The sequence below is a fragment of the Maylandia zebra genome, linkage group LG4, assembly GCF_041146795.1.
Source record: "Maylandia zebra isolate NMK-2024a linkage group LG4, Mzebra_GT3a, whole genome shotgun sequence".
NCBI classification, from domain to species: domain Eukaryota; kingdom Metazoa; phylum Chordata; class Actinopteri; order Cichliformes; family Cichlidae; genus Maylandia; species Maylandia zebra.
In genome coordinates this window covers 14,283,559-14,299,239 of record NC_135170.1, presented here as the reverse complement: position 1 = coordinate 14,299,239, position 15,681 = coordinate 14,283,559, and the positions used below count along the sequence as shown (strand labels likewise).

The 15,681-nt window shown below is 42.2% G+C and overlaps 1 protein-coding gene across 3 annotated transcripts in view; it reads left to right on the top strand.

Moving 5' to 3' along the window:
* Nucleotides 1-2,234: 2,234 nt before the first annotated feature.
* Nucleotides 2,235-15,681, top strand: part of mmd2a (monocyte to macrophage differentiation-associated 2a) — a 24,127-nt gene continuing 10,680 nt past the window's right edge. The window contains exons 1-6 of one of the 3 annotated variants that reach the window (XM_076883019.1): nucleotides 2,236-2,756; nucleotides 6,158-6,239; nucleotides 8,751-8,911; nucleotides 14,908-14,982; nucleotides 15,075-15,176; nucleotides 15,359-15,428. In XM_076883019.1, coding sequence (XP_076739134.1) covers nucleotides 2,728-2,756; nucleotides 6,158-6,239; nucleotides 8,751-8,911; nucleotides 14,908-14,982; nucleotides 15,075-15,176; nucleotides 15,359-15,428 — 519 coding nt within the window. In that variant the 5' untranslated portion in view covers nucleotides 2,236-2,727. Of the gene's footprint in view, nucleotides 2,757-6,157; nucleotides 6,240-8,750; nucleotides 8,912-14,907; nucleotides 14,983-15,074; nucleotides 15,177-15,358; nucleotides 15,429-15,681 lie in introns of all 3 variants that reach the window. The other 2 variants (XM_004560744.5, XM_076883020.1) reach the window with 2 other exon arrangements.

The window sequence follows — 15,681 nt, the reverse complement described above, 5'->3', positions numbered from 1 at the left end:
TCCTGGCATTTGAGAAATTTAAAGGCGATTACAGTAGGAGACAGAAACCAGCATGTCTGGCCTACACAGATGTTTGTCACCACACCACAATCTACCAGCTGTGTTACAGGATTTTAGTTTAAAATACATTCAGATACGCAGTGTTTAAAACTGAATGTTTGCAGTGAGGCTAACCACAGGCAGCTGGTATTTATAAGTATTATTCACCTGAACAAATATGGTTGTCAGGTCACTGTCCCTGATATGGAATCTTATCTGCAAACACAGCCGGGGTGGTGGCAGCAGTGTTGGTCGCCTGTGTGTGTGTGTGTGTATGTGTGTGTGTGTGTGTGTGGGGGGGGGGGGGGGGGGGGGGGGGGGGGGGGAGGAGGAGGTAAATGTATATCACATTTCTCTCGCAGTTTGGGTATCTGTGCATTTGCATAATGGGTCTGTGCTGTCTCTCACATCTGCAGCACGGTGCCAAAAAGGGCTTCTGCTGGCCACTTTTACTGTTGGATAATATTTAATTTTCCATTCAGTGGAGCATATGTGTTTGAAAGGAAGAATAGGGGTGGTGGGGTTGTGTGTATGTGTGTGTTTATGAGTGTGTGTGTGTGTGTGTGTGTGTGTGGGGGGGGGGGGGGGGGGGTGTCTGTAAAATGCCAGGCACATAAATGAACTGTAGAGCCAGCAGTCAGCAGTGTATACTTTCCTGTTATACACAACATTTGTGTATTTTATGGGCACAGAAGAAAACATTGCTACAGGGAAGGACTGCATAAATTAAAACACTGTTAGTCCAAGTCCTAGCAGCCTTCTTCTTTACTTTAAATACACTTGCTGGCCACTTTATTGGGCACATCTGTAATAATCTAGTAATCTAATAATTTTATCAGCCAATCAAATGGTTTGCAACTTACTGCCCGTATTCATGTAAACATGGTCAAGATGATTTACTGAAACGGAGCATCAGCATGGGGAAGAAAGGTGATTTAAATGGTTGTTGGTGCCAGATGGGCTGGTAAAAAAATGCCTTGTTGATGCTAGAAGTCAGAGGATAATGACCAAATGGCTTTTCACTGTTAGGAAGGTAACAGTAACTCAAATAACCACTTGTTACAATCAAAGTATGCAGAAGAGCATCTCTGAATGCACAACATGCTAAGCATTGAAGCAGATGGGCTACAGCAGCAGCAGAAAACCACATCGGGTGCCAGTCATGTCAGCTAAGAACAGGAAACTGAGGCTATAATTTACGCAAGCTAGCCAAAATAGAATAACAGAAGAATGGTCTGATGAGACTCGATTTCTGCTTCGAGATCATAAAATCGCATAAAAAACATGGAAGTGTGGATCCATTCTGGCTTGTATCAGCAGTTCAGGCAGCTGTTAGAGGTGTAATAGTGTGGGGGATATTTTCTTGTCACACTTTAAGGCCCTTGGTACCAACTGAGCAGCGTTGGCTCATTAGCCTGAATGAGTTTTGTTGCTGACCAAGTTCATCTCTTTATGACCACAGTAGTTAAGACACCTTAATCATTTCAAACTTGAACACGACAACAAATCCTCTTTAGTTTGGAAACTATTGCACAAAGAATTCAAACGGCTATAACTTTAGCTTATAAAGTGGCCAGTGGTGTAAATATCAAAAATCTAATAAATAAAATAATTCCAGTGGCTCCAAACCTTGAGGTCACTTCTTATTTGGAACATAAGCGAATAGCCAATAGAGAAATTTCTTTCTTTCTTACTATTTTGTTTTTCCAATCTTTTGCGAAATTTCTGCATATCTGTCCTTCCCTGTTCCTGGACTTTATCTAAATGAAACGTCAGAGGAAGGGGATTCCCTGGAACAACACAATAGCACAACAGAGTGATGTAAAACTACTTTCCCGAGAAGAATGTTGAGAGAATCCCATTGAATACTTTAAAACTACAAGTTGTGTTATCTCAGCTGGTCACAGTTTTATTATATGAATCTCTTGAAGTATTTGAAGTTATTAAGAAGTCACTCAAACCCCCAAACAGCTACTTTAAAGCACAGTGGAAAGAAATTAGAGCAATGGAAACAGTAAAGGAAATAAATAACAAACAAACTAGGTAACAGAGGTAAATGTCTGTCCAGGATGTGTTTGGCATCATTTTCATTGCAACAGCGCTCGCTCCAGTCTCTTGAGTTCAGTTGACTCATTTGGTCAGGTTTTGTTATCACCTTTGTGCCTCCCTTCCTGTCTTGTTTCAGTCCGGGTTTGTGTTTCAGAAGCGACCTGTTCACATGTCACACTTGCAAGTCACAGCAGAGGGTGTCGGTGCTTTGTGGTGAGGGGTTTGCCTTTCGTTGGTGAAGTTAGCAGCAGCCAGGAGAGCGAAAGGGGAGGGGAGAAGAGGGCAGGGGAGGGGTTACGAGCCCAGTCCCGCGGAACATCCTGCGACCACATCTGAGAGAGTCAGAACGAAGCTCGGCAAGGTCCCCTCACCGCCAACTTCTCTTGCTGCGCGCCGATCGTCGCTTTCGTGCCCAGTCGTTTAAACCCCGGAGCAAGCGCGGGCCGGTTGTCCTGGTACCCGCTCTGCGAGTCGCAGGCTCTCCTGGACTTATGTTTTTATCTCTGGACGCGCGGTGGTGGGACATCCGGAATGGGGAATCCGTAGGAGAAGACTGCGCTGGCTGGTTTTACTGTTTGCGATAAAAAACAAGAGAACGCAGGCGCGCAGACGCGCTGGCCCGCATAGCCTACGCACGAGATGGACTTCAAGAAAACAAAATTTGGAAAGTAAGTTGAATTCCCAGGAAAATAAGAAAAAAAGTTTGAGCGTTGTTATCTAGCAGCATGTTTTTGTTTTCGTTTGTGACAGATCCTGTGCATCCATGCGTACTGACGCGCCGGCACGTGCGCGATCAGAGGGATATGTTATAGATTAGTTTGTGTGAAAAAGCCAGAGAGAGGGAGGGGGGGGGGGGGGGGGGGTGTGCAGAGCAGCTATCTTTATTAAAAATATAAGAAGATTTTTTTTAATCTTACTGCGGTGATCGATCCCTTTGATGTATAAGTCGCTTTGTGGTATCTGTGCAATCCATCGGGCTTTCCTTGGGAAGTTGAAAATAGTTCAGTGTCAGTTAACTTTAGACAGAACCGGTCTGTCTGTCTGTGTGTGTGTGTGTGTGTGTGTGTGTGTGTGTGTGTGTGTGTGTGTGTGTGTGTGTGTGTGTGTGTGTGTGAGAGAGAGAGAGAGAGAGAAAGTGATCTGGGGACGTCGGTAATCATGAGAACCAGAGTCCCAGAGGAGATTAACTTGATCTTTGCTGTAAAAGGAATAGCCTTGAAGTCACAAATATTGGATACACACACGCACACACAATCTGTGGGGGGTTTATTCGTTTTACTGCATTCCTTAGCTCCTTACCCTAGCCATCACAGTTGAATGCCAGCATTCCCATAATTCTGGCCTTTACCCTAAATCCAAGTCTTGGCCTTGAAAAAAACCCAGCGTGATCTAACTAAACTAGCTTGTGTTGGTACAGTCAGGTCAAAGTCCCCACTGGGCTTGATAATGTATGGAATGTGCTGTAATGCTCAGTGAGATGAAAACAGGGGTGCCACATGCATGCACGTAACTGTGCCGTGACACATCTGCCGGAGAGGAAGAGGTGAGCGCACGGAGAGGGAGACTCTCAATAGAAAAAAGGGATGCTGATACAATAATGCCCTGTCTGATCAGCCTTTGAATTTCCATCCCTCTATTTCACTTCATTACTCACACACACACACAAAGCCCTCCTGTCATAACTGATTAGAACACATCAGAGTACCACACTGAGCCACAGTACAGCAACAGTGCTCAGAAAAATACTGCTCCCTTGTTCTGTTGCTTGGCAGAGCCTAAAGGGACACCGGACAAAGAAACGAGGAAAGGCAGTCACAGAGCGATCTAATGTTATCTTGCTAAATGCTGTTTTTGCTTTTTATTACACGTTTATTACAAGTTTAATGTGTCCAGAATTGTTTTTTTTAATTTTGCAGTAGGAAAACATTTAATAAAAGCACAAGAAGATGGAAGGGATGAGTCCTGGTGTGTGTGGGAGACAAATGGAGGTTGTTTGTAAATGATAGAGCCCTGATGACACCAGCCAGACCAACAACAACCCCCCGAAAAAGCACCAACTTTCCTGTTATGAGGGAATACATTCATATTTATGCATATTTATGTTTTAATTTTAGTCTAATTAGTCTGTTAGTCTAATCTCAAACAGTTATGGAAACCTAGAAATGTATCTGTTCATGCTTTTTCATCCTTCAGGGTTAGCTGGGTCCTCGCTCTCGTATTTTGGTAAAAACTATAAAGGCACAGATGCTGATCTGTTATTAAATTCTGCTATCAGCCGCTGGCTTAGCTTCTGTGTCAGCAGACTCGTGCTCTGTAGATTAGTTTGACAGGGAGGGAAACCCGAAGTCTTCCTGCGTGCGAACACAAGTCGGCCCACACGGACCTGATGTCAGGGCGAACTGGCAAAGTGTAGTTTTAGCACATTGCCTTGGTGTGAACGTAGATGACGGGGAAGCCGTTTTTAAGTGCAAAGAGGTGAAAAGGGGTTAAGAAGTCCACGCTCCAAAACCAGAGGGAGCTCGTTCCCCGCATGTGGGCACAAATTGAGGAAATGCTTTTTGTCTGGGAAAAAGCGATCAGGCAGGAATAATGAAATAGAGGGAGAAGCTGGAGAAGTTAGTCCTGGAACAAGCATCAGGTTCTTTCACAGCTTTGAGGGCATGAGGACAGATATCACCTGAAGGAGAATGTGAAGGAAACAGCAAATATTAACTCAAAATCTACAAAGAAACAAAAAATGAGAGGATGAGCAGGTCATAGCGAGGCTGATTGCCAACGTGTTGCCATCAGTTAATGAGCACAACTCAAGCAGACTTGACTCAGCTGGCTTCCAGCCACTGACAAAGTTACATTTGGAGGATGAAATTTGAAGTTAATTAAAGGTGATAAATACCAATGCATGCTGTTACAATACTCAGCATAATGACAATAAAATCCTAACATGAGTTAGAAATATTGTGATAAAAGTATCCTCTGCCCTCTATTCCCCAAACAGTGAAGTTTTACTGCTTTACTTACCTCTCCACAAAGCTGCGGCGTTCACTGACACCAAAAATACAAAACAAAAAACCCCCTGCTGTCATCTTGGCATTGGTCAATAAAAATGAGCACACAGTTTGTGCATTTTAAAATCTGATATTTTTTGAATTTGAAAGGAAGTCACAGTGGTTTCCTTTCTCCCACGAGCTGCATTTTGCCAAAGATACTTTCTTTTTCATAGTCACGTGACTTTCAAAGGGTTCCTTATCTGTGATATCTGTGAAGCGTCAGAGGTTTGGATTCAGAAAGTGTTTTTCTCCCTCTGATGTCTGGTCAGAGTTCACGTAGCCTCGTATTTGGTAGACATTTAGGTGACTAGTGTGTGAAGTCGTAGTGCATAAGCTTAAGCAGCCACGTTACCTTCCCTTATCTGCTCTCCTTCTTCTGCTTTACTTCCTCCCGACTTACTCTTTCCATTCATCTTTTATAACAACGCAAAGACGAGGCACGTGATGGTGAGTGCGCGGCCTAAATGTGTAATCAAATAACACAGCTGACCAACAGCGACGCACCTGTGGCCCTGCATGAGAGGCTTCTTTTAAACCAGTGTGTGCGTGTCCGTGTGTGCGTGTCCTGATGTAAAAAAATGTGATTTCGTAACATCTCCAGATGTGTTTTTTCCCTTTAAGCTGGGATTGAGAGGTTTACTGCTGATTACGTAAATACAACACACACACACACCTACGCATATACACACACCCGCACACACACGTAGCAACTTTCTCATGGCGAATAATGCAATGCGGTTAATAGTTAATGGCCAGTGGTGTCCCTTTGTGGTGGTAACAATGAAGCACTCTAAAATGCAGACAGTGTGATGAGGATTAGAGAGCTGCAAATCCTTTCACAATGACCATCTCACACACACACACACACACACACACACACACACACACACACACACACACACACACACACACACACACACACACACACACACAAGAACAAGAAGTAAGGCCTCCAGATCTCCTTTCATTATCTAAACACATACTTTCGCCTCTCCGTCTTCCCCCTCTCGGCCCTCTCTCAGGTTCATGAACTGCAGGGTGCCAGCCAGCAAGAGATACCAGCCCACTGAATATGAACACGTTGCAAACTGTGCCACACATGCGGTAAGTCTAAACAAATACGTACGTAGAGCAAACAAACAACACACAATACATGTACACAAAGAAATACACGTGTCGCTGCTGTGTTAGCTCAGAGGATCCTCTAAAAAAACGATGAGGAGGATTGTGAAGAATGAGGCACGGTGATGTGTGATGGAAGCATTGGGCTGTAATCTCTGAGTCAGCCTGTAGTTTCCTGTAATCTGCCGTAATCCCAGTGTGTCTCTATGGAAGACTACGACTGCCAAAATCAAAAATTAAATAGACATGAAGTGTAAAATAGTGACTTTCACCTCCCATTCTTTACTTTTCTGTTTCATTTACAAAATATTCCTCAATGTATAAATAATAAAATAGCTAATTAAAACTGATAATTATGTAAAACTACAATAGTTTTTAATCAATGCTAATTCATGCTACAATATTTTGTAGCATTAATGATGAATCATAGATACAGAAGATCTAATACGCCTCTAAATCTCTCATGGCAGTTAAAATACGTTCAAACGTGTACACAGTGAATATAGATGTAATGTCGCCGTTTGGTGCTCAGTTGAAATGTCAAATGTGCAAATATATGTAGTATTTGTACAAAATATTTGTATACACCATATAGATGTTCGCACTCAGTCCCAGAGGGAATGTTTATGCAAAGTTTCATCAACATTGGTCCACTTGTCTAGGAGGAGATAGGGAACATACAAATATAGATCCATACGCTACGATCACTATAGTATGATATACATCGTTACTGCTTCCATAGGAATTAAGAAGGTCAGTAGCAGCCAACTGCTTCAAATCAAATGCACTGGATTAACTGCTCAGTGGGGTTCCCACCTGTATAAAAGCAGAACTTTTGGCAGTTTGCTCGTCAGGAGTTCGCAGGCATGTTAACACAATGCCACAGTCTTACCAGGTGTGGACGTGCCAGCAAACTCGTGCCAAGGTCAGACCGTGCACTGCTCAGAGAAACTGTAAAATACCCCAAAACCCACATCTGGGATTCCACAGGCCTCAGTTAGCATGTTATGACAGCACAATTAGAAGAAAAGACTCAGCAAGTATGGCTTGTTTTGAATGGTTACCTGGGAAGTTGCATCTGATTGAACCAGATTGCTTCTGAAACAAAGTGGAGATGTGAGACCATAATGCAGCCGCATACCTGGGCACCTTGCAGTCACTGAGTCGACCATGACAATGGCAAACTGTCTGACGGCTAAAACTTGGCCAAAACTGGGTCATGTGACAGGACAGTGATGCCAAACACAGTCTACACAGTCTGAAAAAGAAAAGACGATTCAGTCAATGTTCAGACCCCAGCCCGACTGAAAAGCTGTGGCGTTACCTTAACAGAGCTGTGCATTAACAAATACCCACAAAACTCAATGAGCCGAATCGTCGTAAAGAAGAGTGGGTGGAAATTAATCTGGGATGATGTGAGAGACTGTTAAAGTCAAAAATGAGTCATAGTCATTTATATATGACATAGCCTGATATATTTAGATATGATTTTGGCAGCTTGTGTCCTCCATATGCATCTTCTCAGTGAGAGTGAATGATACAAGCAGCGAGAGGAGACACTACAGCTCTAATGGCCGTAAAGCTTTAAACAGGATGTTCTATAGCCATTTGTGTTCATGATGTATGTTTTGATCATCCCCTCTCCTGCCACAAAGCCCATTAGCATGTGAGTCGGTGTATCTCGTAAACATACAAACAAAATGTCCTACTTCTGTTACCAAAAAAAGTTCAGTTTTCATCAGTCATTAACACTTATAAAGGATCCAAGTGGACTTTTAGTGAAATCGTGGTTAATATTTTCTTTATATCCCACTTTTGTCCCCTGGTTGTTCACAGAATAACATCAAATACAAAATCCGTAAATATAGTTCATGACCTTTTTGGGAGATATACTTACGTGCTTTATTATTATTATTATTATTATTATTATTATTATTATTATTATTATTATTATTATTATTATTATTATTATTTCTTGCTGGGAGTTTGATGAGAAAACACGACGCCACAATGAGTGGAAATAAAGCGGAAATTTTATTGGCTCTGCTCAAAGGTAATAAACTCCTCGTGGATTTATGGGGGAGTTATACGCTGGTATAATAACCACGGAGTTATTAAGTCTGGCAAATAAATAATCCCACACATGAAAGCACAATGTGTTATTTTTCAAAGGTGTTAATCAGCGTTGTTTTGGACAGAGCCAGACTTTCTGCTAAGCAAAACTTTACTAGAGCTCAAGAGTGCTATCAAAAAGTGATTTCTCCTGGGCTCAGAGGAAGAGAAATGTGAAAAGTTTCATTTTTATGAAGAGTAAAAAATGCAATTTTTCATGACGGCGGTAAAGAAAGTTAATTGTGTAAGGGGATGGAGCTCTGGGTACATTTATTTATTTATTTACCTGTTTGGAACTTGATTAGCATTATGAACATGAGTGTGAATGAACTGCACATATTAAAGTCTGACATGATTATTGGATATTTGAATCTTTTCCAGTTGTGGATTCTTCCCAGTATGGTCGGTGGGTCCGTCCTCTACTTTCTCTCCGTGGACCGATGGCATCGTGTCGCTGCCTGGCTCTATGGGAGCGGCCTCACCGGCTTATTCATCACCTCAACTCTTTTCCATACTGCTGCCTGGAAAATCAGCCACCTCAGGTGTGTGTTTGTGTGTGTGTTGGGGGGAGGAAGTGCTGATAGGGATTTGGCAGATGTGCCATCATGTACTTATGAGCTGCTCCGGTAGGTTTACGACACAGTTAGATGAACACTTTGTTTGTTGCAACCCAAAGGTTTTACAAAAACCAGACGAGGAACAATAATCAAGAAATTTCATGTCACTTTGGCTCACAAAAATGTGTTTTTGGTGAGTTTTTTGTTGTCAAAGTGTCCAAAACAGAAGATATTTGTGATACTGAGGTATGACAAGCAAATTTTATTTTGGCTAACAGCTTTTCCAAAACAACAACAACCAAAAAGTCCCACAAAGGAGAAAAAAAAGATTGTTATGGAATGGAGAGACAGGTTATTGATGGAAAAGATGGCAACTGAAGCGTTGCTTATGCACTTTTTATCTACTTCCAGGGGCAGTAGTCTCGCTTCTTTATATTTTGCTAGGAAAATGGGAACAAGGGGCCATGATTTATTGAAACATGCACAAAGATACTTGGAAATGCAGTTTATGAGCCAAAATTGGGTTTTGTTTAATTCTAACAAGCTTGAAAGTCAATATTTGGCATGACCACCTTTATTCTTTAACAGAGCCTGAACTCTTTTAGGCAGCTTTCTCAACATTTCTTTAAATTGTCTTTAGGAATACAGAGCTCTCAAAATTTCAAAATCCCTGGTAGCCCTTCGGGCAGGGACTCTTCAGTTTTTGGTAGCCCAAAATAAATTTAAGTAGCCCGAATAAAAAAGAGAGCAATTTTTTGATTGATGTTTTGTTTCCTTTACAATATTATACATTAAAGTATAATATTGTAAAGAAAACAAAACATTAATCAAAAAATTGTTGAAAAACAAATTACAACATTGTATAAAAATTACAATCATCAACTCAAATACTTGGTTCTAATTGAACAGAAATTTCTATGAACTTGTAAGAACTCTGTAGGACATGAATCCGTCTGTGTCAGATCCTGAATTTAAAATTTCCACTGAAGTCACGGGTAAGAGACAAGTGGAACCAAGATCTAGGCCATTTGCTTTTTAAAGTTTGCAAAGACTGCTAAATTTTGCCAGTGGTAGTTCACTCTTTGCAACATAGTACGCTGTTCTAAACAGATTTTTCAGGTTTATTTTTAGTATGTTATTTGCAATTGGTGTTTGTTCTGGGAAAGATATTGCAGACTGAGCAATAATACGTTTCTTGCATTTCTCATGGGTTCTAATGGGGGCCTTTCTTAAAATAACTGGTCCCAGTAACAAAGGCGCTTATCGACTCAGAAATCGAGAGAAAACCAACAACACACCCGGCAGAACATTATGTTATTTACACGGGTGCACATAAGTGGTCCGCATGTGCGCATTCGCTGTCAAAATAAAAGACGCGCACCAGATAAGAAGTTGCAACGCGCGTTTGCGTCCATATAAATAAGCACTGTTTTTGTCCGCTAGAGTGGGATTTTCACGGCACATTCCGCACCACATCTCTGTGCGTTCATCATTTGTTTGAAGCCAGCTCACCTCCTGCAACCACTTTTCCGAGAATACGCGCTTCTTTTGTGGTTCGGACTCCTTCTGACATTTGTCTGGAGGTGGAGGAACACCAAAGTAATTGCTTAAAGGAGCTTCTTCGACATCTTTAAGAGTTCTAAACAAATGTCTGTCCTCCTCCAGAAAATCTTATGTATGCAAACACGCGTTGCAACTTCATATCTTGTGCGCATTTTTTTTTATTTTGACAGCGAATGCGCACCTGCGGACCACTTATCTGCAGCCCCGGTTATATAGCTCGTCATATTGCAGCCACAGAAATTCTTTTGTCCATGAAACCATAAAGCTGTCACGGTCCTGGGTCTCCTGACCCAGCGTTTTTAGTTCTTTGTGATTTTTGTATTATTGTACTTGTGTGTGATTTATTCTATGGCTTCTAGTTTTGATCCCTTGCCCTTCATGTCTCTCTGTGTCCCCTCTGTTCTGTGTAATTGTGTGTCTTTGCATGTTTGAGTTTCTTGTTTTCTGTCACTCTGCATTGTGCATTATGTTCTCATGGTTGGTTTTTTGTTACTCTCTCTAGTCTAGTCTCTTGTGTTCCCAGCTGAGTATTTCCCTGTGTATTTTGGTTCTTAGACCTCTGCCTTATGGTTTATGTCTCTGTATTTCTTAGTTGCTGTCTCCACTGTGTCAAGTTCGCGTCTCTGTGTGATACTTCCTGTTTTACTTTGATGGTCCGTGTCTCATGTGAATGCGTCCTGCTTTGCTTGTCTCGTCAGTCCTGATTTCTCCCAGCTGTGCCCTCCTTCTGTGTCTCATTCCCCTCGTTACTTCCCAGTGTATTTAAACCCTGTGTTTCTCTGAGTCAGTGTCGCGTCGTCCCTCATGCTGTGTGTGGATCTCCCTGTGAGTTCTTAGTTTATGGTTTCCCAGTTTAGTCTAGTTTTGTATGTTTGTTCTACCAGCAAATAAAGCTGTGTTTTGAGTTCACCTCCCCGAGTCTGTGAGTCCTGCATTTTGGGTCCAACTCCTGCCTGCCGCACAGCGATTCATGACAAAAGCTGCACTTTCTTTTTGCCTTATAGTCTGATTTGTCCTAACTTTTCCATTTTGTGGTAAGCTTTTCTTTGGCTGTCACTTCTTCACCCTGACCTGTCTTATTTGCCTCAGCAGAACTAAAATATATATCCTGCTGCTTTTACACACACACACATAACGGTCAGCGATTCTCTGCGCGATCAACCTCTCATATGTTTAAGCTGCGGGAGATTTCACTTGTCATGTTTGCATAGTAAGCTAACGATTGATAAGACGATGTCAGAGGAATTGGTGCACAAATTATCATCACTCACAGATCAGTGCTGTCGCTCTCTATACACAGTTCGCACGATTGCAAAGTGAAAGCAAAAAAACAAGCGCAAATTCAAACGCGACTTCAATATGTCACATATTGACAGTGGCTCATCGATGCCAATGACATAATTACCCAGCTACATTTCCGAAAGAATGCAAAAGCATTGACATTGTAGCGGGTCAGGGCTGTTCGGGGTTCTGTTTGTACAGTTACGTTTTGTGTATGTTGCCATGGTGACGGGTGATGCCCTCTCGCTGCGACGGTGTGTCCTTCCGGGGTCAGAGGGCGCCCTGTGTGGTGTTGTTATTGCTGTGCGGTTGCCGCGCTGAGCAGTAGTGATGTGCGATACCACTGATTTCCTTTCCGATCCGATACAAAGTTAAATTCAGGGTGGTATCGACGATACTGATCCGATACCGATACTTTGTACAAAAACGTATTTCAGTTATTGTATCTCAAATTATAGCATCATAATGATTACAGGACATCGGATTACTTGTTCTTATCGCTTAATAATGCACAGTTATCATATAGAAATAAAAAAAAAAAAAACTGAAGTTGTGCGCTATTTGAACACGTTGCCTGCCTGCAGCACTAAAGGACTCCGTGAGAGACGTCCGTCTCGCCCTTGCAGCACCTGTCCATGTCCACTCCTCCTCTTCAGTTCACCTCAACATAAGCTCGTCATATTCTTGTGCTTGATGAGGTTAGTAGTGTTGCCAAAACACCTCCCTTTCTTGCCACATGTATTGCAAACTACGTCTCAACCGTTTGTGGAAGTAAAATACGTCTGCACATGACTCCATTTATGCTCAGCCATTGTTGTGAGTGTGCACAACAAGGGGCTGGACACATTTATACAAACATATGTCACGACTATGACAGGTGGAAGACTAAGTAGTTCCTTCCAATGTAGACAATCCAAATGATATAGTTTATTTGCACTCTGTTCCTGTTAATGATAACCTACAAATTTACCCTAAATTACTAAAATATCGATATTTTAATATGAGTATCGATTCTAGAACATAAATGACTGGTATCGGAGGAATCGATATTTCAGTATCGATCCGCACATCACTACTGAGCAGTTAGCTAGCGGCAGTGTTCTTCTGCAGATGTCAATAAACGGCTGTGCTCCCTGGCTAGCTCACGGGAAGCAAGACCAAACGATACCTCCGTCTCCTCCTTGTCTGAGCTCGCCACAATATATTTTTCCTTCCTACAATAGCCCGACGGGCAGGGCAGAGAGATTTTGGTAGCCCGACTGGAAAAATCGCTAGCCCCGGGACGTCGGGCTAGCGATTTTGCAAGCCCTGGAATAGTTCTCCAGGCTTTGTGAAAGACATTTAAAGCTCTTCTTTGGATGTTAGCTGCCTCTTGTTCTGTTCTCTGTCAGAATGATCTCAAACAAATTAAGTTGTTGCCAGTCAGATGCTTTTCAGATGGTATTGCATGATGGTTCTTTCCTGTGTTTGTAATTCAAAGAATTGGACAATAACACAATCCTAATCCATAACAGAGCCTCTGCTGTGTTTTACAGATGGCTGTAGACACTCTCTGTTGTACCTCTGTCCTGTCCTTTCCATACATATTAAAATGAATCTGAACCAGAAAAACGTTCAAATTGGGATTAATCACTTCATCTGACCTGTTGTCACTGATTTTCAGTTCTTTTGCAATTTGCCGTACTTCAACCTTTTCTCCCCATTCCCCTTCCTTAATAATAGCTTCTTGACAGCCACACTTCCACTGAGACCATTTCTGATGAGGCTTCAGTGAACAGTAAATAGGATGCATCTCTCAGGTCCCGTGTCAGGTCTTTGCAGGATTATCTCCGACTTCTTGAGGTCATGACTTTCAGATAGAGTTCGTCTGCTGTAGATAGTTTTTAGGCCTGCCACTTCTTCTTTTGTCCTCCACTTGCCCAGTTTACTTAAGTGTTTTAAGGACACACTGCACACCATGCTGATATGGCAAGTTTTCAAAAGAAATGGGAACATGTGTTGACATGTTTTTACTCACAACAAAGTGCCTAAAGATACTATTTAAAATTGGTTCCTTGCTAAGGTGTCTGTTATTTGTGGACACAACACGGCATCATTTCTTGAGTTAGTCACCTTTTTGATCCTTGAACAGTTCACAGGTCAATTTGTTATGTTTCAACAAGAACAGGTATTTTAATGCTGCTATATAAAAATACATTTCCAGGAGATCTAAAATTATTACATGGATTATGCTTATAAAATGTGCTCATGGTTTTGGTTTAACCCTGTAAGATCAAGCCTGCACGAGGGCTGATCTTAGCAGGCCACGTCACCGGGTGACTATTCTTGTATGAAGAACAGCAGATGTTTTTTTTGTCCCATTGCTGCAGGTGTATAAAATCAAGCATCTAACCATGCGTTGTAAATAGCTCACCAACTTTACACTAACTGTAACAGGATGCCACCATTGCAAAAAGTCAGTTTGTGAAATTCCCTCCACAATCTACTGCAAGTTATATTATTGCAAAGTGGAACCACTGCAAGGCAGCCACAAAGTGTCACACCAGGTAAAGTTACAGAGCGTGGTCGGCGAGTCCTGATGCCCACAGCACGTAAAAATCATCAGTAACTGCAGTGCTCCAAACATGAGCATTAACGCAAAAAGCATCAAGAGCTGTTTGGGTTAACATTGTAGTGCTGTAATTGTAATGTGTAGGTGATTCAGTTCATTTTGTTATACAGCCCCAGAAACGTGGATGCGTATTAAGAAAAGGTGCATGATTTGTAGGACTCACTTTGACAATTTAAATGTGTTTCTACCCTTTACACAACATTTTCACAGTCCTCCTCTGGTCTTTCAGCCATATTGCTGTCCAAAAAACAAACAACACTTTCCACACTTTGGTGGACAATCATATGACCCCCTATGAATAAGCAGTTGGCGACAGTGGAAAGGAAAAACTTCCTTTTATCAGGAAGAAACCTCCAGGAGAATCAGGCTCAGGAAGGGGCAGCCATCTACCCCGACTGGTTGGGGGTGCGGGGAGGAAGACAATAAAAATCTTCATACAGCCTGGATCCTTTAAATTTTAGACTTATTATGTTACTCTAACTGAATCTTCACAAATGAGCTCATGCCTCCTCCTCTCTCCGTGTAGGAAGGTGGAGCAGCGCTTCCACATGTGTGACAGAATGGCCATCTACTTCTTCATCGCAGCCTCCTACTCTCCATGGTGGGTCATGTGACTACAGCAAAAAAATAAATAAAATAAAGACCAGAGCGAACACACTGTAACTGTGTAGGTGCGATGTCGTGTTTCCTCAGGTTGATGCTGAGGGAGCTGGGACCCTGGACGTGCCACATGCGCTGGCTCATCTGGGTCATGGCGTGTATAGGATCGGCGTATGTCTGCTTTTTCCATGAGAGGTAACACAGCCTCCGTTTGTACTGTGTGCACTAATTTGACACAGTTAACCTGAAGCCAAACGCCTCCATTCAAGTGTTGACAGAAAACACAAGACTGCTGTTTGGAGCACAAATAATTAGGCAGGAAAATGGAGGTATTGTTATTTTTATTATGACTTCACGGTCCAGTTTTCTACCTGCAGGTACAAGCTGATCGAGTTGCTGGGATACGTGGCCATGGGGGCTGTTCCTGCTTTGGTCATTCTCTCTATGGTAAGTCTACATCACATAGATGAGTCTTTCTCAGCGTCTGCCACTCCCCTTCCCCCCTGCAGACTTCCTTCCACTACCGTTACTATTTAAAGAACCAAACCGCGGCTTTTGTTTGAGTGCCCCATAACCCACAGATGCGTCTAATTGCTGGTAATAGAACTGCTGACTATTTTCCAATGCATAAGTCTTACATTGACTTCCCCTGTTGCACTGAATCACTGATTTCCATTTGATTACGCTCTTGATTTCAACT